At 42.3% G+C, this 24,257-nt stretch overlaps 1 protein-coding gene across 1 annotated transcript in view; it reads right to left on the reverse strand.

Moving 5' to 3' along the window:
• Window positions 1–24,257, reverse strand: part of zswim8 (zinc finger, SWIM-type containing 8) — a 34,760-nt gene that overhangs the window by 3,781 nt on the left and 6,722 nt on the right. Inside the window, exons 2-24 of the mRNA XM_018700329.2 lie at window positions 19,019–19,172; window positions 15,605–15,699; window positions 15,056–15,228; window positions 14,766–14,873; window positions 14,547–14,628; window positions 13,807–13,927; window positions 13,191–13,392; window positions 12,544–12,725; window positions 11,015–12,362; window positions 10,492–10,623; window positions 9,976–10,155; window positions 9,346–9,529; window positions 8,716–8,814; window positions 8,460–8,584; window positions 6,935–7,256; window positions 6,636–6,791; window positions 6,118–6,340; window positions 5,001–5,290; window positions 4,695–4,918; window positions 3,509–4,006; window positions 2,580–2,757; window positions 2,240–2,413; window positions 1,407–1,526 (exon numbers count right to left, since the gene is read on the reverse strand). Coding sequence (XP_018555845.1) covers window positions 1,407–1,526; window positions 2,240–2,413; window positions 2,580–2,757; window positions 3,509–4,006; window positions 4,695–4,918; window positions 5,001–5,290; window positions 6,118–6,340; window positions 6,636–6,791; window positions 6,935–7,256; window positions 8,460–8,584; window positions 8,716–8,814; window positions 9,346–9,529; window positions 9,976–10,155; window positions 10,492–10,623; window positions 11,015–12,362; window positions 12,544–12,725; window positions 13,191–13,392; window positions 13,807–13,927; window positions 14,547–14,628; window positions 14,766–14,873; window positions 15,056–15,228; window positions 15,605–15,699; window positions 19,019–19,172 — 5,370 coding nt within the window. The remainder of the gene's footprint in view (window positions 1–1,406; window positions 1,527–2,239; window positions 2,414–2,579; window positions 2,758–3,508; window positions 4,007–4,694; window positions 4,919–5,000; window positions 5,291–6,117; window positions 6,341–6,635; window positions 6,792–6,934; window positions 7,257–8,459; window positions 8,585–8,715; window positions 8,815–9,345; window positions 9,530–9,975; window positions 10,156–10,491; window positions 10,624–11,014; window positions 12,363–12,543; window positions 12,726–13,190; window positions 13,393–13,806; window positions 13,928–14,546; window positions 14,629–14,765; window positions 14,874–15,055; window positions 15,229–15,604; window positions 15,700–19,018; window positions 19,173–24,257) is intronic.

The raw sequence follows: 24,257 nt of genomic DNA on the forward strand, positions 1-24,257 counted from the left end.
GTGTATTGTTTGTGTGTGTCAACTGAGATTTTAATGGGCTATTATGAAAAGAGATTAAAACAGACACAGGTGACAGAACACTATTGCCAGAAAAGATTCTTGCTTATTTACACATGTTCAGCTGTACTGAGATCATGTGACTGAATCAAGGTCATGGAAAACTCCTGAGGCCATGGAGCTGGCTCACTTTTAACTGGGGTAGATCATCATAGTAACCTTTACTACAGAGTTAGCTCCAAAGCAGGTTCACTTCAGCCTGCTGACCAATCACATCACTGGAAAAACTGAGTCATCCTGACAGGGACAAAAGAGTTTTATGATAAAGTGACAAATGATAAAGAACAATAGATATTTTTATCGTTCAGAAGAGTTGTTCTGTTGTTCCAGGCTTTCATGTGTCAGTCTGGTGTTATAACAAAGCCTCTAACAAACACAGGGAGAGTTTAACACTAAATAATGCATAATGATTAAAGCTGCATTTTAGCTGCACAAACATCCTTTCATTTCGTGCGCGTAATAAAAGATGTGCATAATTTGGACTGACTTTCGGATGTTTAGGGTTAGCTCTGTCCATCTATGATTTACAGAGGAGCTCTTCTTACACTTAATGGCCAGTTGGCTACCTGTCTCCAGCTCTTCCGCTCCTGTGTGTGGATGCATACGCAGAGACGCTTGTGAAACAGGAAGTAGGGAGAGAGCTGTAAATGTAAATGATCTTTTAATTTTTACAAATTTTTCTTTCCTCCTGATGTGAGCTTGTAGCTTGATCAGTAAACCCAGAGTGAACAGAACCAGTCCCTGGTTGCCTTGACTGTATGTTTTAGACTGCTGTCCACTGTCCTGAAATTGGTACTGTTTTTTATAGAAAAGGTCTTACTCAGTTCTACATTGGACCTCAAGGTCATTGTTTCATTTCTCATCCAATGTGTTGGATTTACAGACCCAACACAATGAAAGACTGCCAGCTTCCTAACCCTAGCTTTGGTGTGTGATTTTGCTTTGCTGTGTCGTTAGTTCAGCAGAGGTGACTGCTGCTAGGAACCCTGCTGTCTCCTTTTCTGTCTCCACCATTAAAATGTTACTTTCTTCACCTTCTGCTATGATAAATGGGTGTTCATCAGCACAGCACTGTGTTCAGTCCAAATTGTGTAGTGTAGAGGGGCTCCTGCCTTTTGTTCATGGTGCGCTCTTTTGATAATAACAACACTAACAACCATTCTGTTACATCAGTTCTTCTTTTGGTCATTGCTGTTGTAGTTTGTCTGTTGCCAGCTACGACAGCCATGCTCAAGCATGTACCAGATACCTCAACAGTCTTTTAACCAGTTAACTAATCAGTAAATTCCTGCAATCATCAGCAAGGAGCAATGATCCCTCTATGACTAGCTATGTATGTGCGAACTCACCTAGCCTCGCAGCCAGTCCCAGCAGCCATTTGACATCCTCAGTGTAAGGTGGGCTCCTGGAGAAATTGTTGGGATGGTCATTGTGAGCCCTCCTGCCCAGCATCTCCAACGCCAGCATGCCTTCACACAAAGGAACAATAGCAATTACATTAGTTTGAAGTTATTGTTGGTCCTGAACACCATCAGAGATACATTTTCTAATGATGTAGTTCCATTAGACGGCATTGCCCTGGCTCCCAGCTCCACTGTAAAGAATCTGGGAGTCATCTTTGATCAGGATATGTCCTTTAACTCACATATAAAACAAACTTCTAGGACTGCCTTCTTTCACCTGTGTAATATCACCAACATTAGAAAAACTAGTCCATGCATTTGTTACTTCCAGGCTGGACTACTGTAATTCATTATTATCAGGCTTAATTATGCTGCTATAGGCCTAGACTGCCGGGAGATCTCCCATGATGCACTGAGCTTCTCTCTCTCTCTCTCTCTTTCTGCCTCTGGAGCTGTAGAGTCTGATCTGTGATGACAAGTCTCCTGCTGCTCCTACAACTCCACTCAACACCTGCTGCTAGAATTAGAAATGACTTATACTGCTTCTAGTATTACTGTTACTTTTGCTCACTATCACTGCTATCATTACTACTGCTGTATTACTGGTATCACTTTACATTTTTTAAAATGGAATCTGTGTTATGCTATATTCTTCTGTCGCTATTCTCTACAAATAAATATAAATCTATAAATAAAAATGAATTGAATTGTTCAGTTAACCTTCTGTAATATGCATGCTCGTCAGAGGAAAATCTAATCATAGGTCACAAGCTCCTCACCAACTCTGTAGGCAGAATGCAGGTAGTGCAGGCCCTGCTGACTGATTGGCTGGCTGTGCTGCTCGTCCTCTGCTGGGAAAGGAGTGCTGACCAATGATCCTGGCTGGGTGGAAAGGGAGGGCAAAGATGCACCCTGGATGGCCTGGATAGTGGGGCCTGCATGGACACTGCCTACTGTAAAACATAACATGCACGACATACTGCTTAGCACTGACCAACAAACTCATCCCACAGCACTATAACATTTACCAATGCACAATATCAAAGGTAAATTTGGAGGAACACTGATAACTGCTGGATTTAAACACAGACGAAACACACACACACTGCGAGTGCTGACCTGCTACAGTGGTGCTGAGGGGCAGGCCAGTCTCAGTGTGGTAGGGATGGACGGCAATCTGGGTCATGGACGGTACAGGGACGCCAGGGAAGGTCACAGCCGTAGCTGCCATAGGTGGCTGGGGGCCTGTGGCCACTGAAAACGGGTACTGGGCCCCGATAAAGGCTGGGTGCATTCCCTGAGGAGATAGACACACACAGGCATGCACAAGCACGCACATGTGCACTGATAATTGACACCTGCACTCTACTGTACCATGAAAAATAAAATAAGTGTGAGAATATTTGTGTAACACAAACAATATTTATTTCACAACAGCAACAAGATTCATCTGTCTATCTTAGAATAAGACACCCAGTAACTGGGCTTTTCCACTCACAATAAAGCCACTATTTGTAGTAATTAAATTGTTAGGCAAGTAAATTTAAAATATTTTCACTGTCAATCTGCCCCTTATTTTCTCAATTCAGTGATTAAACCACAGAAAATTGTTTAAATCACAACATCCTTGAGCTCAAGTAGACAATGTCAAACATCTCAGACAAGAAGACATTTCAGAACTTAGTCTGTTGCTTTGTGACGTGACCTTCTCTGGTTCAGGCATCTTCGATGTGAGGATTTGATGTTTTTCTGTTTTCTAACAAAGCGAACTGAATCATTTTGTCTATCTGACCTTGAACTCTCAGAAAGACTGGCCAATAAATTGATGATCAATAAAATAATCAGCAGAATAATTGATAGAGAAAAAAATTATTACTAGCAGTCCTAAATGTACCATAATGTTTTCCCAAAATGGCACGTGTGTCAAGTTATGCACACAAGACAACATCAAAACTGTACTTTCCAACTGTGGACACCATCTTAGCTGTTTCTTAATAAAGAGGAAATTCCACCATAAACACAGTGATTGTGAGAGAAGGAGTTCTGACCTGTGGATATGCAGCCCCAGACACAGGGAATACAGTGGGTCGGGGGACATGCTGCAGAGGGTGTCCCAGGTACTGGGGGGTGCAAACGGTGGGGAGATGGGCCTGGATGGTGGTGTAAGGGTGAAGGCCCTGGCTGTGGGGGTGAGCTATGGCCTGCCCTGTCATGGCATGGGACTGGTAGATGGTGGAGCCCACGGAGATGACAGGTACGACGGCTGCTGCAGTGACTGAGGCTGTGACTGTTGCCACCCCCGGAGAATCCATGTTGGCTCCACTGTCAAGGACTCCACAGCTGGATTCCGGAGGCCTCCTGCCTGAACCCCCATTTGCCCCACAGCGCCCAGAGGTCTCTCGCTGCTGACCTGAGCCTCCGCCCACTGACTGCTCATACAGCCAGTACCACTGGTGAGCCACCTCAAACAGAACCTCAGGGTACACACCTCCACCCTTGGCTGCTTCCTCTACTGCCATGCAGGCCTTCTCCAGCATCACATTGTCCTAGAGGGAGACAGGGACAGAGAGGGACAAATGGGGACAGTTTTTAATTCCCTGTTCTGACATACAGATGCCCTTATCTGCCATTAAACCTGAAATTCAGACTGAAACTTTCTGTATTTTGTTGCTTTTTCTTCCAAATGCAGAATGACCCATTCCCCATGTTCTACCCTAGCACCCAGCCCAGTTAGAGGATGCCACTGTTGCAGCTGCATTGGAGGACAATCATTGTGTTTCCAGCTGAGTGCTCTGCTGCTGGGGAGGGAATCTGTGTTTTGTGTTTTGCCCATGTAGCCACAGAGCCGCCAATAGATTCCATTCTAATGAAAATAAGTTGAGTCAGACTTTAATTCCAAATGTTTTCTCTTTCTTATTATTCTTTTAATATTAACTACTGCTATTATGATTGTTATCATTCCTAGTCTACCTTTATTTATTTTACTTTACTTACTCCTTTCTGCCACCATAAATCCACATATTTCCCTGGTCACACCACGCATGTACCAACACTGTACTGATGTAAACTGTGATTACCCTGTTAATCTGAAACTGAACTAATCAACTGATAATAAGTTTCACACATCTTGTCATGTTGGTACCAAGCACACATACAAACAAATTCAGGACCATCTGATGTGCTCAGCAACAGGTTGATCAGCTGTTCTGAAGTATAAACCCACCCCAACAGTACCTGCTCTTTGCACTGCACCAGGGCTCTCTGGATTTCATTTGGATTTAGGGCATGAGCATGTGGCAAGCAGCTCAGGGCCAGCTCTGCTGCCGCACGAACCATGTTAGGGTCCCTGGCCCGAGAAGCTCGGTCTGCTAGGGATGCCACCTCTGGAGGGGTGAGGTGACCATCCCAACACTCCACCAAAATGTTGAGGGCAGCACTGCCAATTTCCATGGCTTGGCCTGACAGATGAAAGGACACTGGATTAGTAAATTTAAGTTTCTGTCTAACTCTTTTTCCCTCACACACACTTTCCCTTCTCACCAGTGATCCAGGACACATGAGAGGAGTACGTCCTGGACAGCCAGTTGGGTGAGACAAAGTTGTGAAGGCCAAGAGCATACAGGCCAATCTCAAAGGCACACAGGTGCAGGTTTCTGTGGGGCCCCTGGTGGCCCCCGCTGGCTGAGGGCTGGGTGAAAATGGAGGTGGAGGAGTTTCCTCCAGCTTTGATCAGCACTGTCTTGGCCAGCTCAAAGTAAAAATGGGCTGCTGCCTCTGATGGCTGGTTGGGCACATGGGGAGCATGGCACTCTGGACGTCGCCCTTTGTACCTGAACACAGGGAGAATAATACATGTTGATTAGAATTCCTCACAGTTCTTCAGAACAAAGACACATTGACTGTAAATCAGGTTTGTTTTCAGGAAAAAACTGTGATTGTATTTTCTTTTGCTCACTTGCTTATGTTATTTGTCTCTTTTTACTGGTTACGATTTTCATTATTTGCAATTCCTTCAAATGTTAGGCACATAAATAAGTAAATTCAACAACTTATTGAAAGGATTAAAGCAGCAGCAACAATTATGTCACTGACCAGATGACAAGCTTGACAAGACTACCTGTAAACCGAGCTAACTGGAGTTTATTGCTGCTGCTTGTATTTCCGTACACCACTGATCATCAGTATGCTGTCAATTTTGCTTTGGCTTGGATAATATATGTTTAAGTCTTTTTTTATTGTGGATCGATGTGATCTGTGCTTGATATCTGAGCTCTGTGTTTCAATTCAATCACGTGTGTTTTGTGTACTTTGATTTTTGAAGTGTAAAGAAGTAATTCCAATCCCTGCAGTAAACAGACATTAAAAATCATCCTCTCTTCAAGTGTCAATGAACTGTTACTTTTTATTTAATCAAACCAGAAAAAAATGAAACAGTAATTGTGACTTCCTCATACAGACCAGACATTTCACATTGTGGAAATGTCACATTGGAGGTGTCTGATTTTCTTTAACTGGATCCCAGAATAAACACATTCATTGAAGTTTTTGTTTTATTTATCATGTATGATATATTGGACTGTTGTGGTGTTAATATCAAAGGATGAAATGAGACGCTTAACTTAGTGATCTGATGAGGAGGACTGTGTGGTGTGTGTACCTGCTGGTGTCAGTGCTCTTGGCTCTGGCCCCTCCCCCTGCCCTACGAGAGCCACTGGAGGAGGAGGAGCCCAGCGAATCAGATGATGAACTGCTGATGCTATCACTATCCTGGCCCCGCCCCCAAGATGTTGCTGCCCAGCCACCACGAAGTGGCCGGCGGCTGAGGGTGGGGGAACTGTCTGAGGTTGTCTCTGGAGCGCTGCTGTCGATACTTGCCATGCCTGTCCAAACACCATGCAAATCACTTCATGTTTCACATCACTATTACGTGTGGTGTTATGAAGCCGTTTCAGAAAGTAGGACATTTTTGGACATTTTTGGGTTCAAACTATATGTAGAAAAATACCACATATATGACCTAGTTTAAAACTCAGAGCTGCCTGTCTAATGTTGTGAATACGTTGAATCTATGAACAAGAAAATGTAGTGAAAATTTTAAAGTCTGTGTTTTCTCCCATGCTCTACTGGCTAGATCAATAAAAACACAGACATTATTGCCAGTGTGTAAGTGTGTACCAGTGTGTTTCTTTTTCTGCCGGACAGGTGAGCCCCAGCAGCGTTGGCTGTATCCACAGCGTGCCCCCAGCGCCAGCCGACTGGGCACTGTGGCCTCCAGCTTAAATGGAGCCATTTCATTCTGCTGGTCACTTGATGAAGGAGGCCCATCTGACACTGCAAAAACAGGGATCCATCTCTATCAAAGAATACTATGATACCAGAGAGTGATTCTATTCTAGTGACTAATGTATGGCAGCAGAGCAAACTGCTATAGATGATCTACTTTATAATAAGGTGGAGGAGGTAGGGGCTCTCACCATGCTCCCTTGTTTCAGCAGTACTCTCCCCTGCTGTGCTGTTCTGCCCTGGGTTTAGTTCAGCCTGATGAGCCACCTCTTCTCCAGCCAGTGTCACAGCAGAGGAAGAGCTGGAGGAAGATGCTGCCACAGTGGTCGCAGAGGAAGATGAAGGGGTGTGTTTGGAGACACCCCCGGTGGCTCCACTCACTCCACTGTGGCCAGCAGCTGTATGTTTGGATGGGCTGCGTTGGCTGCCAGCTGCTGGTTTGCTGGAGTAGAAGGAGCTCAAAGTCTGAGGCTTGTGGGTCTGACTCTCCCTGTCCAACAACTTATCCAGTATCTGAGGAAGAGAGGAGGGAGAGAGATACAGAAAACAGAGAACACAGGGAGGGAGAAAGGGGGAGGAGAACAGAAAAAATAGAGAAAGAAGTGTTCATTAAAAAAATGGAGGAGAAACTTCAGTTCTTAAACTTCAATAGCTGGCTTTAATTGTTGGTATTCTGCTGAAACCGTCAGTTTGTGTTGAGAGCATCTGAATTCATCTGGATGGTTGAACCACATTTTATGGTTTGATTCACTGCTGGCTAATTTTAAACTGCAGCCTTTTGGCAAGATGTTCTAAAACCAATGAAGCAACAAGTGAAGAAATACAAAAGTTCCACATTAAGTTGTTATGAACTTCTTAGCAAACAGCAGAGATAACAACATTCGCATTCATCTGGAGTTGTGTTTGTATTGTGTTTAGTCTCCATGAGTGTCTGTGTGCTGTTTGCTGCTAAGCAGGTAGAGGACAGTGAAACCCACTATACAGAGCTCTTTCACTGAAACAGCTGCCCTCTGCAGCTAGAAATGAGCTGCAACTAAGATGCTTGAGAGAGCTGTGAGAAACTACAGAGTTGTTGATAATTCTCTGTGAGTTCATCAATAAGACCAACACTTTTCATATTACACACAGCCAACTGATCCATTATAAGTATAAAAATAAGGATTAGCTTTAAGGCTTTCATATTTTCATATTTTCTCCAGCAACAGCCATTCAATATATTTGCGTTCTGTAAAAGGCTCTCTTCATGGTATTTTTTATTGTTTGAGTTTGTTTCTGTGTAAATTTCTCATGTCTGTGGCCTTGCACAAGAACAGAAATTTACAGGATTTGACTCTTGTACACATCATAATACAGAGGAAAGCTGGTGACCAGCCTGGCAAACAGTACTTCTTTTCTTTAGATACATACAGGAGGAGTGCTGAACTATCCCATTATTTGTTTTATGTATTTGCACAGCAGCCAGAAAACAACCAATTTTGACACATTAAATCATGCACCTTTCTCCAAACACAACCTTTCTTTCATCCCATTTATAAAGACAATGGATACTTCTGCTACAGCATGCAGGAAACATCGGACTCTTTTTTTCTCTGCCTGACTCACTGGAACACATCACCATTATCAATATTAGGAGCCCTAAAACCCTAAAATTTGTTCAAGAAAAAAGTTGTCATTTTCCTATCAAATGATCATGATGATCACAGCAGTGATGGTTACCTTCTTCAGCTTGCTCTGGTCATCCTTGTAGGTGATCATGAGAGCCAGAGCCAAGTCACCCTTCACCCGTCTAGTTCCTTCACACAGCAGAGGATGCTCTGCCTCACTGACTGTGGTCTTCATACCTGCAGACACACAGAGGGCGGAGACAAGAAGAAGGATTATTGGTGAGGAGAGAAAAAGTGATATGGAGAAACAAAGAAAGTCAGTTTAATCCAGACAGGAATGAAGATCCAGGGAATTTCTTTCTTTTTACCAAGTGCAGCAACAGCGGCCTCAAAGCCCAGCTCCTCATCACCAGGCATCTCATTGTTACGATTGCGGCTTGGTGGACGGGAACCCGTTGGGGACACAACTGCACAAACAATATGGAGAAAAGCGAAAGGGATGTTAATTCTTGAAGTTCCCATTTTAAATGATTTAAAATAATTTTTGAAAAGGCATTTCAGAGAGTCATTTTAGTTTTGGATGTTTAAATGTAATTTTATTGTATCAAATAAAAGGTTATTAACAAGGTTTTAAGACTTGTTTGGGACACCAAGTGGCCTTGTGGTTAACAGAACACAGAACTGCAGAACTGGTCTGAGTCAAAGTGATTCCCTCTCTCCTCCCACATTTCCTGTCTGTTACTCTACTGTCAGATAAAGGAAAAAATGCAAAAATGATGAAACTTGTGAGGTAACTGGTCTTGACTTGTCTTTGTGGAATACTGGATCTATTATCCAGCTCAACTGTGGTGATATTACATCCTCAACATCTATAAAGAGAGAAGTAGATGAGTTTGCATACTACAAGTATCAAACCAATATTAGACAAGAAAAAATCTTTCCGCCTAATACTTAGATTTAAGATGCTGAACTTCAATCAAACAGTAATTGGTACTTACCTGGGGTACACAGCACATCAAAGATGAAGCTGGCCAACATGAGAGGCAGCACAGGTCTGTAATCGCAGAAGTTTCCATCCCGAAGCTGCTCGGCTCGCTCTCTGATGGCTGACATCTCTACCAAGCCCAGAGGAATCTTCTTCAACAGAGCCACCACCTCTGACTCCTGGTAGGCCAGCTTCACCTGGATAGCCCACACACACAGTCAGTATGTGGAGTACATATTCATGTCCCCAAACTGGATATATATTCATCATTTGGATGTACTTAACACATAAATGGAATGTATACAGGAATAAGGAAGCTTTGTGTTTTAATACATTTACAGCCTTTGGCAGACACTCCTACTCATGGTCTTCTGAGGCCATTTGGTAGGAGGCAACCCTTTCAACAAAAGACCAATCACCTTACAGTAACCTACAGATCCATGTGATTTTATTCACCTTCATTTTCACTTCTGCACTGACTGCACATCATTAAATAATACAGACTGTAAAACCACAGAGTTTTATAGTGTAATTAATATGATAAAAGATGCAACTCTAAAACATTTCAATGCAATTAATTTAGGATTTTTCAAGTACCTGTGCATACAGAGTATGTGTGTGTGTTTGTGTGAGAGTGAGAGACCTCCAGAGCTTTGGTAGATGCTGGTGGTCTCTGAAGTTCCAGGGAGAACATGCCAGTGCTGAAGGCCAGGTTGTGGAGCTCCAGTCGTTCACTGAGAACAGTGAGGAGGAAGGCAGCTTTTGATAGCGTGTTAGTGGCCACCTGTGTCTGACGGCTTGTTGATACCTTGCTCTTCTTACCCTGAATTCAACAACAAGGAAAGTAATAATGATGTTGGAACATGAATCAAAACTTTACCTCTAATAGCAGATTCACACTTTGAAATTCTTTCCTTTCTTATAATTAATATTTGTTGCTCAGTTACAAATTGGCACAGTAACAATGCCAATATAAAACAGATATTAGAAGAATCTGGTGGCTTTCCTTCATGAAGAAATGCTCAATATCCCACTACACAGTTCAAGAGGCTGACTGGTGAGTTTGGAAGATTGAGACTGCACAACAGAAGGAGAGAAGAGAAGTCAAAGGACATAGGAGAATGTGTTCCAGGCTGCTGGGACTTGTGACTGTATCTACCTTTGTCTGTGGCTGTTCCACTTTCAGGTCTGGGGGGTTGGCTAACAGGTCTCTGGCCAGCTCCACAGCCAGCCGGCAAGCCTCATTACTGTAGCCATGAGCATAGAGGGCTTCTGCACACGCAAATAGCACCTGCACACACACACACACACACACACACACACACACACACACACACACACACACACACACAGCAACAATATGTAAGACGTAAGAAGAGTAGCAGGGTTTCATATCTGTGCTGCAATATCTGGAAAGTGACCATACTCAAAACTTACACCATACCAACAGGTGACTGTGACCTCAGCACTCTATAACCTACTCTAGGGTTTGTGCTGAATGAAAATCAAAAATCAAAAATATGTTGGGAAACAGATATTCCATGTTCAATCACACAAATAAAACCCTTTGAGTGCAGGGTTCATGGATGAGGTCCCAGTGAATTTAAATCCTAACATCCATACCTTTAAAGCCCTGGCTGTGAACAATTTGACCAGGACAACACTTGGTCTTCCTTCCTTACCTCCATGCGTCCCTCCTGATCTAGCGGTTTGATCCCTGCAAAGATGTCTGGCTCCTCCTCCTGGTGGCTGTCGGTCAACTGTCTGTCTGCTCCTTCCTCTGAGGCAGCACTCAGGTAGTATGCCTGATAGTCATCCTCACCCACAGCTTCTCCTCCTGCAGCTCCACCTGCTGCCTCTGCTACCTGGTTAGCTGGTCCACCTGCAGCTGCTGCCCCACCTCCAGCTGCTGCCCCACCTCCAGCTGCCGCTGCTTCAACAGACGCTGCCTCTCTGCGGCCCCGCGGTGCCTTAGCAGATGTTTGAGTGGTGCCTGATCTTGCTGTTGTGGTGGAGGTGGAGGCCTGGTTACTTCCAGCTGAGTCTACATCTTCATCTCTGTTCTGGTTAGGCTCCACCTCCAGTTCTGCTTCCTTTTCTGCAGTGCTGGGAATGTCCATAACAACAACCACAGTCTCTTTGGAAGGGAAGCAGGGTGATGCAGGCTCTGCAGCGGGAAGTGTGGCTGAGGTATGGCTGACACGCTTTGTTTCAAACATCTTGCTCCCCCCGCTGCTATTGCTGTACTTGCGTGAATCTCGGAGCAGTGGGCTCGGGGAGGGCAGCATCTCTGGTGGCGGGGGGAGAAACTCAAAAGTGTTGCTGGCCTCAGCCCCCAGAGCCAGACTGCAGCCATCATCCAGGCTGAGCTCAGCCAGGTCTGGCTCCAGGGAGCTGTCCTCACTGCTGGTTCTCCGCTTGGCATTGGCATGCTTACCACCTCCCAACCCTCCGTTTCCTCCAGGACCTCCTACAGATGTCCCCTTTCCACCTCCCTGTGTCAGCTTCAGCTTCCCTCCAGAAGAGGAGCCTTGCCCTTTGTACATGCACTTCCCTCCTCCGTCTTCCAGGGATAGAGAAACACCCCCCCCCAGACGGACCAGCATCCCTCCTCCTCCACTCACTGAGAGACCCTTCCTCTTGGTCAGAATGGTCTCCTTGGGTCGCACTGCCACCTCCTGTTGAGACAAGTGACCACTTCCTCTTCCTTTATAATCTCCCCCAGCTCCACTTTCAGCTCTCCCTCCTCCCCCTGGTTCAGGAGGTTCTCCACCCCCGCCCGCAGCAGCTTTAACTCCTCTCTGATGCTGCACTGCCCTAGACCAGCAAAATGTGGCACTCTTCTTGTCAGCACCACAGTAAGTGATGCCGTCCAGTGGGTAGGCCACCTCCCAGTTAAAATAGCAGGACTCCACGGCAGGCTTGAAGCCCTGGAACAGTTTATCCAGGGACTTGCGATGTTGCCCCCGCTTCACTATCTCAATAACCTTTAGGTGCCACTGCTTCAGCTGACCTGCCAGCTCCAGACGCCTGGAAGAGAACATACACAGTCCTTTATATATCATTTCCGTCCCAACTTCAAATTTACTACTATCTAACTGCATTGTTTGATGAAATCATTAAGTGATAAATGTGCTAATATTACATAGCCATCCCATGGGATTTATCATGAGCAGTATGCAGCCTGTTATCATGGGTCCAATGGTCTGACCTGCAAGGGCTCATAGTGGGGTCAAGCACAGCCAGCCTCCAAAGCACCACCATCTCATCACACATGCTGGCACAGGCATGAGCCGCCACCTCCGACTGGCCATTGCTGCGTCCAGTGTGACCACTGGCACTGCTGTGGGACGACCGCACTGATGATCCGAACACACTGTCAGACAGCCACAACTGATGTGATCTGAACACACACAGTACATCAGATCAGTCCTTCACTATAGGTGTGTGGTATGACTGTACAAAGTAGTCACACCAGCACACACAGATCACATAACATACACATTCATAAGCACATTTTTATTTAATGTCTTTTTCATTCACACATTCACACGATTGACACACATCACAATTTTTATCTCAAGGATCCATAATAACAATAACAATTCTAGGTAAGAGGACTGATAAATTGCCAACACAATGAACCAACATAAATAAAAGTCCTCAAATTGTCCATAATTTAATAAAAAGATCAGATTAGAGAGACAAATGTTCTGATCCATACTGATTTGAGATCCAGACTTGCCTTCGTATATAACCTCTGTAAATATTTCAATCCTATATTTATAATGTGCCTGTCTGATACGGTCATTAAAAGAAACATGCTCATGTTGTGCTTGTGTCATGTTGAAGATGTACCTGTTCATAGGTGAGACACTGCTCAGTGAGGATCTCAAGCAACGGGGCTGCATTGCTGTCTCGTCTCTTGAACATCTCTCTGACAATGGACAGAAGGTTCCAGATGCCTTCTGGCTCTCTGCCCCTCAGAGGTCGCAGCAGGCATGCCCACTCAGCAGCAGCTGGTGGCTCAGTGGATGACAGGTACATCGAGTTTACATCACTGTGAATTCAGTACACACAAAGACACAGAGAGTGCTAATTTTAGCTAAGTAACACACAAGTCGGAATAAGTGAGTCAAAGTAAAACAGAATTAAAATCTACTATGAATAAAGTATGTACACTGTGCTCATCAAAATGAAGAACTACTACACTGGATCTCTATGGCACAGAAGTACATGCTATATTGTCCTTTGGATACATAGACAATACTTCTTAGTAGGGACAAGTATGTGTCTCCCTTTAAGTCATTTTGGATCTGTGTCTTTGTCAAACAAAAGGCTAACAGGTAAAACTGGTACCATATTAAGAGAGAGAAGTGTAATGTGCAAATGTATAGGGCTGAAGTTTAGAATAGTTCTGTTCAAGCTTTGAGTAATGTGTCAGGGACTATTGCGTGGGACAAGCAGTGTGTACCTGAAGACAACAGGTGAGGGCCCACAGAATTTGTGCAGAGTCTTTTTGATATTGTCGCTGAGGGTCGACTCATCCAAATACCAGGTGCTCTGGTCAGATGCTGAAGGACCTGCTGTTGGGTCTACACACACACACACACACACACACACACACACACACACACACACACACACACACACACACACACACACACACAAAATACAGTGATAATTTGAACTTTTTCTCAGCAAAGAATTCTGGGGAAAATCTGCTCTGCATGATTAAGATTAGCGATCATTAATCTTTTTTTATTTAAGGAGTGTCCTGTTTTAAAGTGCAGTGGTTGAATGAACTGCGGAGAACTTGTGGTTTAAAGAAAAATGTCTCTGCTCCCATTGCACATTACAGCAACATTTTGTACATGGACAGTGTCTTTGAGAGATGAACCGCATTTGCTGTCCAAGTTTTCTCCAAACCTTCCTGCCTTAACAATAACACTCTTCTCTCCATGGACACTATATACAACACTGTAGTATAAACACAGACTCCTTAACAACAAGAACCATGGACACCATACTGGGAACATCACTGCCATCTAGCTGAAGAAAAATGTAATAACACTGGCTAACTGATCCACTTGAATGAAATCATCAAAAGCTCTCCTTTGGCCATTATGTCAGATTGTGCATATCATGACAGCTCTAGTTTGTTATTTCGGTGTATGCTTGGAACAACCTATGTGTTCATTCCTGCTACTGTACCTGGAGCTCCACACACGGTGTTGATGGCAGTAGACTGAGAAGAGAGCAACTCATCTAGCAGCCGCTGGGCTGTGGGTAGGATCTGGAGATACAAAACTGAATGAATACCAAACCAACATTGTAAAATATATGACATGTAAATCATAGAAACATATACTTGCATTTCCATTAGAAGTTTGGTTTATAAAGAGAACAGGTGGTTCCGTGGATGGGCTTTACCTGCTGAGGCAGCTCACTGATGAGGTATTGGGCGAACTTTTGGAGCTGGTCCCGCTGGAGCCTGGACAAAGACTCAGAGACTGGAGCCCTCAGACACACTGCTGATGCCTGCACATAATACCCACAGATACACACAAACTGTAGTGAGCACCAACATATACAATCAGTTAACAAGTAAATGGTAACAAAATCTTTAGCTAAAAATTACCGAAACCTACAGAAGACTCACCAACCACCAACACATCTTTCACAAATTAGTATGGAGAATGCACTTGATGACACAGACTCACATTGTGGATCCTGAAGAGGCAAAGTGCCACCACATGTGCACACCATTTGGCCCCAGCACCACAGGTGCAGCTACAGGAAGTGATGCGGCAGCGATCAAACATGACTGCCACATTGTAGGCTCCTTTAGACTGACTGGCCTGACTGGACACCACTGTAGCACTGAGATGGAACCCTGGTAAAGAACAGACAGTCACAGAAAGATGGAAAAAGTGAGAGCAGGAATGGGCTAGACAAAGAAACAAAAAACTCTTAGCTATATACTGTATTTTATTTAACTCAGTCAAATAAATCTATTTTATATTTTTTTAAGTGTTTTATTACTGAAGAGTGTTGCTATTAAAGGGATCTGTATTGTACTAATGGCAGACTTATAGATAGAGTGGAAGTGACTGGAGTGTCTTAGATTTACTCAAACTGTACATGATCTTAATTCTAGTGGGTAGTTATTCCATACAGAGCAAACTATGTTGTATAAAGTTACAGTTTAAAATAGGAATTAAAACTGTCGCTATGAGTCCATGTATAGTAAGACTGACAACTCCACCCACCAATCTGCAGGGGGTCTTTGACTGCTCTGATCCTGTAGAGCTGCTCTCCACGTTGGAATTCATCTGGACTCCCATTAGCCAGGCAGGAATATAACCTGAAGGTGAAGGACAGAGACAGGTGAAGGGACAGAAGAACCACAGACAACCAACAGGAAAGGTGAGAGAGACAAGAGGAGAAATGGACAGAAGAAATATGTGAACGGAGGATTGAGTCATTAGTTAAAAACTAAAATTACTGCCTCCCGACTGTATCTGTAACCAGTCATGTTGCAGGAAATAGGGTCCCCCCCCTTCTGTTCATGAGTTATGGTGGTAGCATGCCTCAGAGTGAATCATATAAAAAATGAATCACAAATCTGAGTATATCTACACTGGTGAGCCCTGTTTATCCATCTGTCTAATTTCAAAACCCTGTTCAGGGTTGTAGTGGGTTGACGCCTGTAACAGAACGCACTGGGCGAAAAGACAGACAGACTCGGTTATAGTACTGAACTGAAATGCATAGAAATAGGATGTTTTAGAAAACAGGATGCTATTTCTAATTAGAAAGTTTTAGATAGTACAACTGTCCAGAAAGTACATGCATACTGCATACAGCAGACCATCTTATAGCATCAACAACATGTAAGAAGAGTAAGGCTACCCAGCATCTCCCTGAACATTCTGGCATCATTTTGTTGGAGGAAAAGTTATTCAGAAATTAATTCTGACTTTGACAAATAGACCTTGCACTAATAGACCCTCAACCTGTGTGTGTGAGTGTGTATGATGAGTTTGCAAGATATTCATTGCAAAATACATAGTTCAGGTTGGGTTCTGATAGCTGGTTCCACTTTGTATTAGTGATATTTTTCATATTAGTATTACTGATATATTAGTGATTTTTTCAGGGCCGATACCAATACCGATTATTAGTAGTCAAGGAGGCCGATAACCGATATTTGGAGCTGATATTCATTTACAGTAAAAGTGAAAATACTGGTGTCAAAATTTTGAATGATACAAACTCCAACACTGAACTTTGTTTAAATGCCTTTAAGCATATGTTTATTAAACAGCTTTGCAGATTTGCAACATTTAATCTTAGACAATAGACATCTTTGTTTTAAAATTCTAACAAAAAGTGCAGGGAGCTCCCAGGCTCAGCAGCATGTCTTATAAAGTTAAATGAAAACTTAATAAATAGCTCCCTAAAGTTTTCTACAGTAAATAAAGTTTTCCAAAAGTTCAATATAACTGAAATGTTATTTTATCTTTCACTTGTCTTTGTTTTAAGTTCAAACAAAAACAAAGGGTGCAGGGAGTTCCCAGGGTCAGCAGCATCTCTTATAAAGTTAACTGAAATTTTAAAGAAATAAATAAACAGCTTCCTGAAGTTTTATAAAGTCAATAAAACAAAGGTTTGCACAGAAATGTGAGTCTCAAATCAATTAGTCCCCATTGAGCAGCAGCAGATTGTGGTGCAAACAGCAGAGTTGTTCAGTGTGTGTGAGCACTGTGCATGCACAGCTCTCACTGCTGACTGGCTGTTGCCGTGGCTCTGTGTGTAACCAATCAGATGGTGCTGTGGGTGGGACAATGCTGGAGACAGAGTAGTGACTGCTAACAGAGAGGCTCAGCTGCATCAGAGCCAAAGTGACCGAGTTTTAAATTGATCTCTTATCGGCCGTCGGATTAAAAAAAAAAAAGGCCGGTGCCGATATGCTTCAAAATGCCGAATATTGGCGTCAATAATCGGCCCGGTCAATAATCGGTCTATCCCTACTTTGTATTTAGTTCAAGACCAGGTTTGATAGACTCACATGCTTAAAAAACCTCTCACCTAACCTTTTATCTCTCTGAACTCTTTCCAATCAAAAACTAAATATTTAGATAGCAGGTCTTCATTTGTCACCAGTTAACATCAGTGCCGAAGCCAAAATGTAACTTTTGTTGGTTGATATGCTCTCTGCAGCTGCTGTCTGTATTCATGAATGATGTAAGATCATTTGTGACAGACAATAAACATGACTATAAAACAACACTGTTAGACTGGAGTGGACTGTATGCTCTTGTAGCTCAGTGAAACAATCTAGCTGATTGCATCATTGATTGGAAGGAGACTGAGTTTCTCAGTTACACTTTGTTTCAAAACATATCAACAACTAAAGCTGATCAACTTAATGGTTGTGAACCAGGATTTGAAGAAAGTCTGTTGCTAAAGTAAGAATTAATCAAATAATTACATTTTTTTGATATCTGCTATCAGTGTATATGTTATGAGGAATGGGACATGAAACACCTACTGTTGGCCTGGCTTGGTTTGCTCAAACAATAAAGTGACAACATAAATGACAGTTAAACCCTTACATCTGCAGGATATGGATGCATCCAATCAGGCTGTGCTCCAGATGTGCTCCCTTTCTGAACATCAACTGGAACCCATTCAGGGGCACAGCGTCTGTTTTTCAGCAGCCACGTTTTTTTAATACAGTACAGAGTTTTTTGGACTTTTCACGTTTTACCACATGAACGTGAATACACGTTTGCAGCTTGCATAGATACTTTGTACCTGGAACTTGAGTATAACAACCCTTTGTGCCTCATACTTTTTCTGTCATCACTAATTCTAAATGTCAACACAACGATCTAACTCCACAGCTGCAGTCATTAACCTCTATTTGTATTCATTTTGTCAATAAAATAACAATTTTATCTGCAGTACACCATCTTACTATCACGAGACCTTGCCCATGCTAATGTTGGTATCATGATACAGCGACGCTGCAATATTTGATACACTGCAAGACAACCATCTACTATACATCATGTTGTCTGTGCAACTAAAAATATCCCTTTTGTTTGTCATTCACTGTATTGTGGTTTCAAGGAATTTGATAACGGAGACGAAACAATGTGCAGCAAAAAGTCTTTGCTTAGCGCCTCTTGAATACACACACACACACACACACACACACACACACACACACACACACACACACACAGACTGTGACTTGTCCATGTCCATGTGTGTCATCATTGCAATGTAAAGTAGCCATACACTGGCAAAAGACTGAACTCATGAAGTAGTGACTCTGCTGAGCCAAACTGGTGTGAGAATCCATTTAGCGTGCCTGCAAGTCTTAATAAAAATACTGATATTTGGTATATCTTGGTATTTTCTACATCGTGGGCCACATGTTCAATTGCAAGCATGTTCTTGACACCTATTTTCATAGCAGACAAACTTTATTTTAGACAACATTCACTGAAAACATTTTAAAGCTATCTTTTGTTAGTAAATGGGGGGAAACAACTGACAGGGAATCAGCAAATTGTACCTCTTTATACATCTGTCAGTAATTTACAGAACAGCCATCAGCATATCCCTAATCAGGGGTGAAGAAAAAAAATCCAGGTTGTATGTAATCTCACCTGATGTCTTCCTCATTTTCAGGGAAGCTCCAGTAGGCGATGCGAAGCTGTAACTGTTCTGGGACAGGGGGGTAGACCTTCTCCACCACCTCAAATGGGATGTGGAAAGCTACCTGCTTTGCTGACAACTCCACCAGTGGAATCACCTGACCATCTGAGGAAGACCAAAAAAGAGAGGAAGATCAGCTCAGTTAGTCATGTGCATTTATTTTTCTTCACTCTAGTGTCATTGTTGAAGAAGAGTAACTGAACAGCAGCAAGCATCAATACCGGCTGTGGTTTGGTGTGATCAGAGGTGTGCTCCGTTGCACCTGATACCATACCCAACAGTGATGTCACTATTTCCAACGTTGTCTTCATGTGCTGCTGTGTACATCGACATAACTGCATCAAGGTGAGAACATAAACTAATGTAGGTCAGCAAAAACAAGATTTACAGCAGCCGCAAGGAATGTTGCAATTTGAAGAGCAGATTGTTTAGAGAGTGAAAATAATTTGGTGAGTACGTTCACAATTTCAGAGGATGTACTCTCTCTATTTTGGACACTACATGTGCCACCCAAAGGTCAAAATGTCAGCTCTGCACCCAAGATTTCTCCCTCTGATAGACAAGAACTGGAGTTCCACAAGGGTTCTGAATCAGGTCCATCATATCCAGAGGTGTATATGCCTATTACCTGAATGCATCTCAGTGAATTCTAAGAGCTCTGATCACATGGCGCGGGAGAAAAATGTCTTTTTTGAGACAGAGAGTGTCAACTGTGCCTCAAAATGTATTGCTGTGCTCTGCTCCACAGCTCTTAGTAAATTGGTTGAGCATCATGCTGCTTAGTGTAGCTTTTCTCTCTCTGTTTGGGTCTGTTCAGGTGCACCACATTAAAGATGAGGTCTGATTATTCTACATCATAATTGGAGTGGGTCTGACTGTCCTTAGGTCCCTTGTCAATCTGGTATCTGTGTTTTGATAATGGATTTACACATGTGCACATCAAGTAGGGCCCAATCCTACAGACTTGTGGTCTGTTTCAGACTGATTCCAAAGGTTATAATGAAAAAGTTTTTACTCTTACACCACCTCTGGAAAAATCATATTGGGTTGAAATTGTATATGGATAGTCTCACTGACCACTCAAAGCACTTTATATTACAAGTCCCATTCACCCATTCACACACATACAGCACTTTCTATACATACAGCAATTTATCTAACACACACACACACACACACACACACACACACACACACACACACACACCAAAGATACAACATTGTGGGAAATTTGGGGATCAGTATCTTGCCCAAGGACACTTTGACATGGGGACTAGAAGAGCCAGGGATCAAATTACCAAACCTCTGATTAGTGGACTACCCTCTCTACCTCCTGAGAAACAACCACCATAAAATACAAAAATTTGAGTGGAAGTAATAAAATGACAAACCAAGCTTAAACATTTGCCATTTCTACACCAATCCAATCTTTGAAAAATAAAATCACAAAATATCACTAGTGAAACAAAGTTCATACTTGAGGGATTTGAGCTGTGATTTGTTCATCTTCCAAAGAAGAATGAGCCACTCAGTAGCTGTAGGGATGGTAATCGTTAGGATTTTATCTTTATCTTATCCACACTCTCAACAGTCCAACTCATACTGTTACTGCTTCTTTTTCATTACAAAAAACTTTTTTTTAAATTTAGCATTTAAAAAAAAGAACAAATTCAAAACATGAGCAGAAGAGATTTCTACTTTAAATATGACTCTAGCATAACACTGTTGCTAGAGCAGAAACAGTAATGTTCACAACAACAAAGTCAAAACAAACTGAATAATATCTCAGTGAAAAGAAATCTAACCAAACAAAGATAATCAGACTACATACAGGCAGCTTTCCTTTTAGATTCTTTGTAACAATCTGCTAGTAGCTTAACCACTGCACTTAAACATGCCAGGAGACTGCAGACAGAACAGCTGAAACAGGTGATTTGATGAGGTTGCACTGAGAGTAGCAAACACTGTTGTTCTTAACTCAAGTTATCTTTACTTCACCTGGGTCACTGTGTCCACCACAGCCTCTCTGCTCAGCTGAACACTGAGAGAGAGAGAGAGAGAGAGGAGAGAGAGAGAGAGAGAGAGAGAGAGAGAGAGAGAGAGAGAGAGAGAGAGGAGAGAGAGAGAGAGAGAGAGAGAGAGAGAGAGAGAGAGTAGCTGGGCAGGGAGGTCAGTTAAGCAGTGTGACCATAAATGACGAAATAGAAAATCAATATGTGGTGGTCAATGTTGATACTGAGGCAGACTACCATAAATAAGTCTAAATCAATGTATGGGAAACAGTGGACCAGACTAAATGGTTGCAGGCTGAAGCCCTGGTATAATTACATAGCAGCCTCCAGGGGGCACAAGCACAAGTACAAACTTGTAGTTTTGCTAGGGTATAAAATATAAATGATTCAAAAACGGTGACCAATGAAGAAATCTAATTAAAGTGTGTGTGAATGTGTGCCTGCCATGGCTGTATTATATCCATGGCGTCTAGTGAAAAAAGGGCAATATAAGTACAATGACAGGAGTCTCAGTGAGCGCAGAGTGGTCTGCCACTGAGAGAAGAAAAAGTGATGCGTCTCAGATTACAGACCTCATTTCCAAGCCACTACTTGTGCTGCTGTTTACCATATATGGAGGAATGCACTCAGTTCATATAATGCCATCACTGGTGTAAGGGCTCAGGGGCTCATGGTTACAGGCCATGGGAAACCCATCAAGGCAAGCAGACTACCAGCACAGTACTTATGTGTGTATAATCTGTGAGCTAAACTACCGTGTGACAAAAAACACCTACATGTTTAAAACCAGGTACTTGTTTCAAGTGCATTACGTTGCATGGTGAAATAACTAGCTTAAGTGATGCCCTTAAGTGATGTGTTGTGGACTTGGCAGATTTATTTGTCACAGAATACAAAACTATAAACTATAAAAAATACCATGTCCTGTGAGCACTCACAGTAGACAAGCTAAAGTTTTGAATGCATCTAGAAACTAATTCAGGCATCATCTTTCTCTTACTCCTACTGAATCTGAGGACTTACTCTGACACGACTGACTATACATAACTACTATACAGAGTGGAAAGCTGGGTTGGACACACAGTCCTACAGTGGATCAAGTCCTGTCTCAGGATAGAAGTTATCATCTCTCATTTGGTTGCTATGCATCTGAGCAGACCAACATGATGTGTAGTTTTACATGGCCTACTTCTTCTCTATTATTTAATGTTTGTCTTCTTCCCTTTGGCAAAATCATATAGAGCTGAAACCTGCTAACTTGCCTTGCCTTCTTATAGTAGTCAACAGACAAGCAAAGCATTTTTCACAAAAAAAATTGCCCTGGCAGGTTTATAGGCTCATATCAGCAGTATCATGAAAACAGAGAAAAACTCTACAGATATTGTCAATAATTAACATAGCCAGCTATTATTAAAAAGCCAAGGACTGAAACCTGATTTTTTGGTAAGTGTGGTAGCAGAACACCAGGTGAATAAACAACCAGAGGAGACTCCTGTGTGCAGCCAGTGTGACAGACAGGGGTTTCCCTGTAACTACTGTTACACTCAGTTGATGTCCAAGAGCTCAAGAAGGATAAACTGAATAGAGCTTCAAGCAAAACTAAGCCTACATTTATCACTCAACACATTAAATAATATCTACACATGTATGTGCTCTTGTTTTGGTTTTTAACTTTCTAATATGAGTCTAACCTTTTACTCTAAGTTGCTTTGTTTTCCCCACAGTTAAATTAAATAATTCATATCATTATAATTATATAAGTGTTAATAGAGCTGTAATGATTAGTTGATTAATAAATTGGTTGATTGACAGAAAATCAGTTTCAATAACAGATTAATCACTTATATAATTTTCCAATCAAAACCTCCTCCAAAGCTTCTCAAATGTGAAGATTAGCTGCTTCAATAGGGCTGAATGATCAAAATTGAACCACAATCCCTATTTGAACTAATGCAATTTGCAAATCGCAAAGGCTGATTATTTTTACAATAGAGTCAGTGAATGCATCCTTACACTTTTTTAGCCGTCTCACAGTTCACACACAGAGCATTGCAGGAGCAACAGAGCTACAGGCTGTAAACTTTACAACCACCATCTTGTCTTAAAATGACCAAACCACAAAACTAACTGTGGAGTTAGATACTTGATGAAAACAGAGCAGAGCGACAGCATGATGCAGGCAATGTGAGTCACTCCGATTTTCTCTGCTCCGGTGTCACGCAAGTTCTACTTGCATGCTCGTCCTGAGAACGGACACAGTTAAAGTAGAAACTACTGGTGATATGATCATCGTCTGACAGTATCAATAGGCTGGCAAGAGGGAGAACAGAGCTGTGACCAAGACACCGACTTTATCTGCATTGTTTCCACAGTACATATTTTGTAGCAGCAGCCTGCCACTGGAAAATTATCGCCACTGATATTATAAAGTTGTAAAATACAGAGCTGAGAAGGAGAGAGAGAGAGAGAGAAGAGAAAATGGAGGAATGACCTAGCTAACATTAAGTTAGATTTGTATTTGTATTCTGTATTTTCTACTGGGACAAACCCTGTAGAGTTTTAATCAGCTGTGTCTGTCTCTACAGACTCTCTGTGTGCCTGTCAGTCTCCTGTCATTCCCCCTCAGTGTATCAGCATTTGAAAAATCACCACAGGCAGCAGTTTGACCGATGTAACGTTACTGCAGAGAAGGCAGGCGAACGTAGTGCTACTGTTTGTTTTGTGAGAATTGTTCTATGGATCATTATGTGTATGTTCTATACCATTTATTGTTAGAATAAATACATTTTGGATTCATATATTTTCATTCTCATCCTTGGATTAGTACACAGAGCTGTTAATATTTCAGTGATATCTTAAATGGTAATGCTCAGTGGATTGAGTTTGATCACACTAAGGAATCTGATGTAAGGTGTTTGTTTTTTTAAATAATGTTCATGATGAATCATCAATCTATCTATCAATCAATCAATCAATCAAGAAAATAATCAGCACATTATACATGTTGCTGCCTTACATACTACAGGTGTTCCTTTTATTGTTGGGTGTTTTTAGCATTACAGTGTTTTAATTTGTACTGCAAACATTTCACCCTTAATCTAATCAATGCTACATCCCTGTATTTTTGAAGTAGTGATTAAGTAAGTAAATTCAAGAAATAAACGTCAATAACAATATT

The sequence above is a fragment of the Lates calcarifer genome, linkage group LG16_LG22 (genome assembly GCF_001640805.2).
Source record: "Lates calcarifer isolate ASB-BC8 linkage group LG16_LG22, TLL_Latcal_v3, whole genome shotgun sequence".
NCBI classification, from domain to species: Eukaryota; Metazoa; Chordata; class Actinopteri; family Centropomidae; genus Lates; species Lates calcarifer.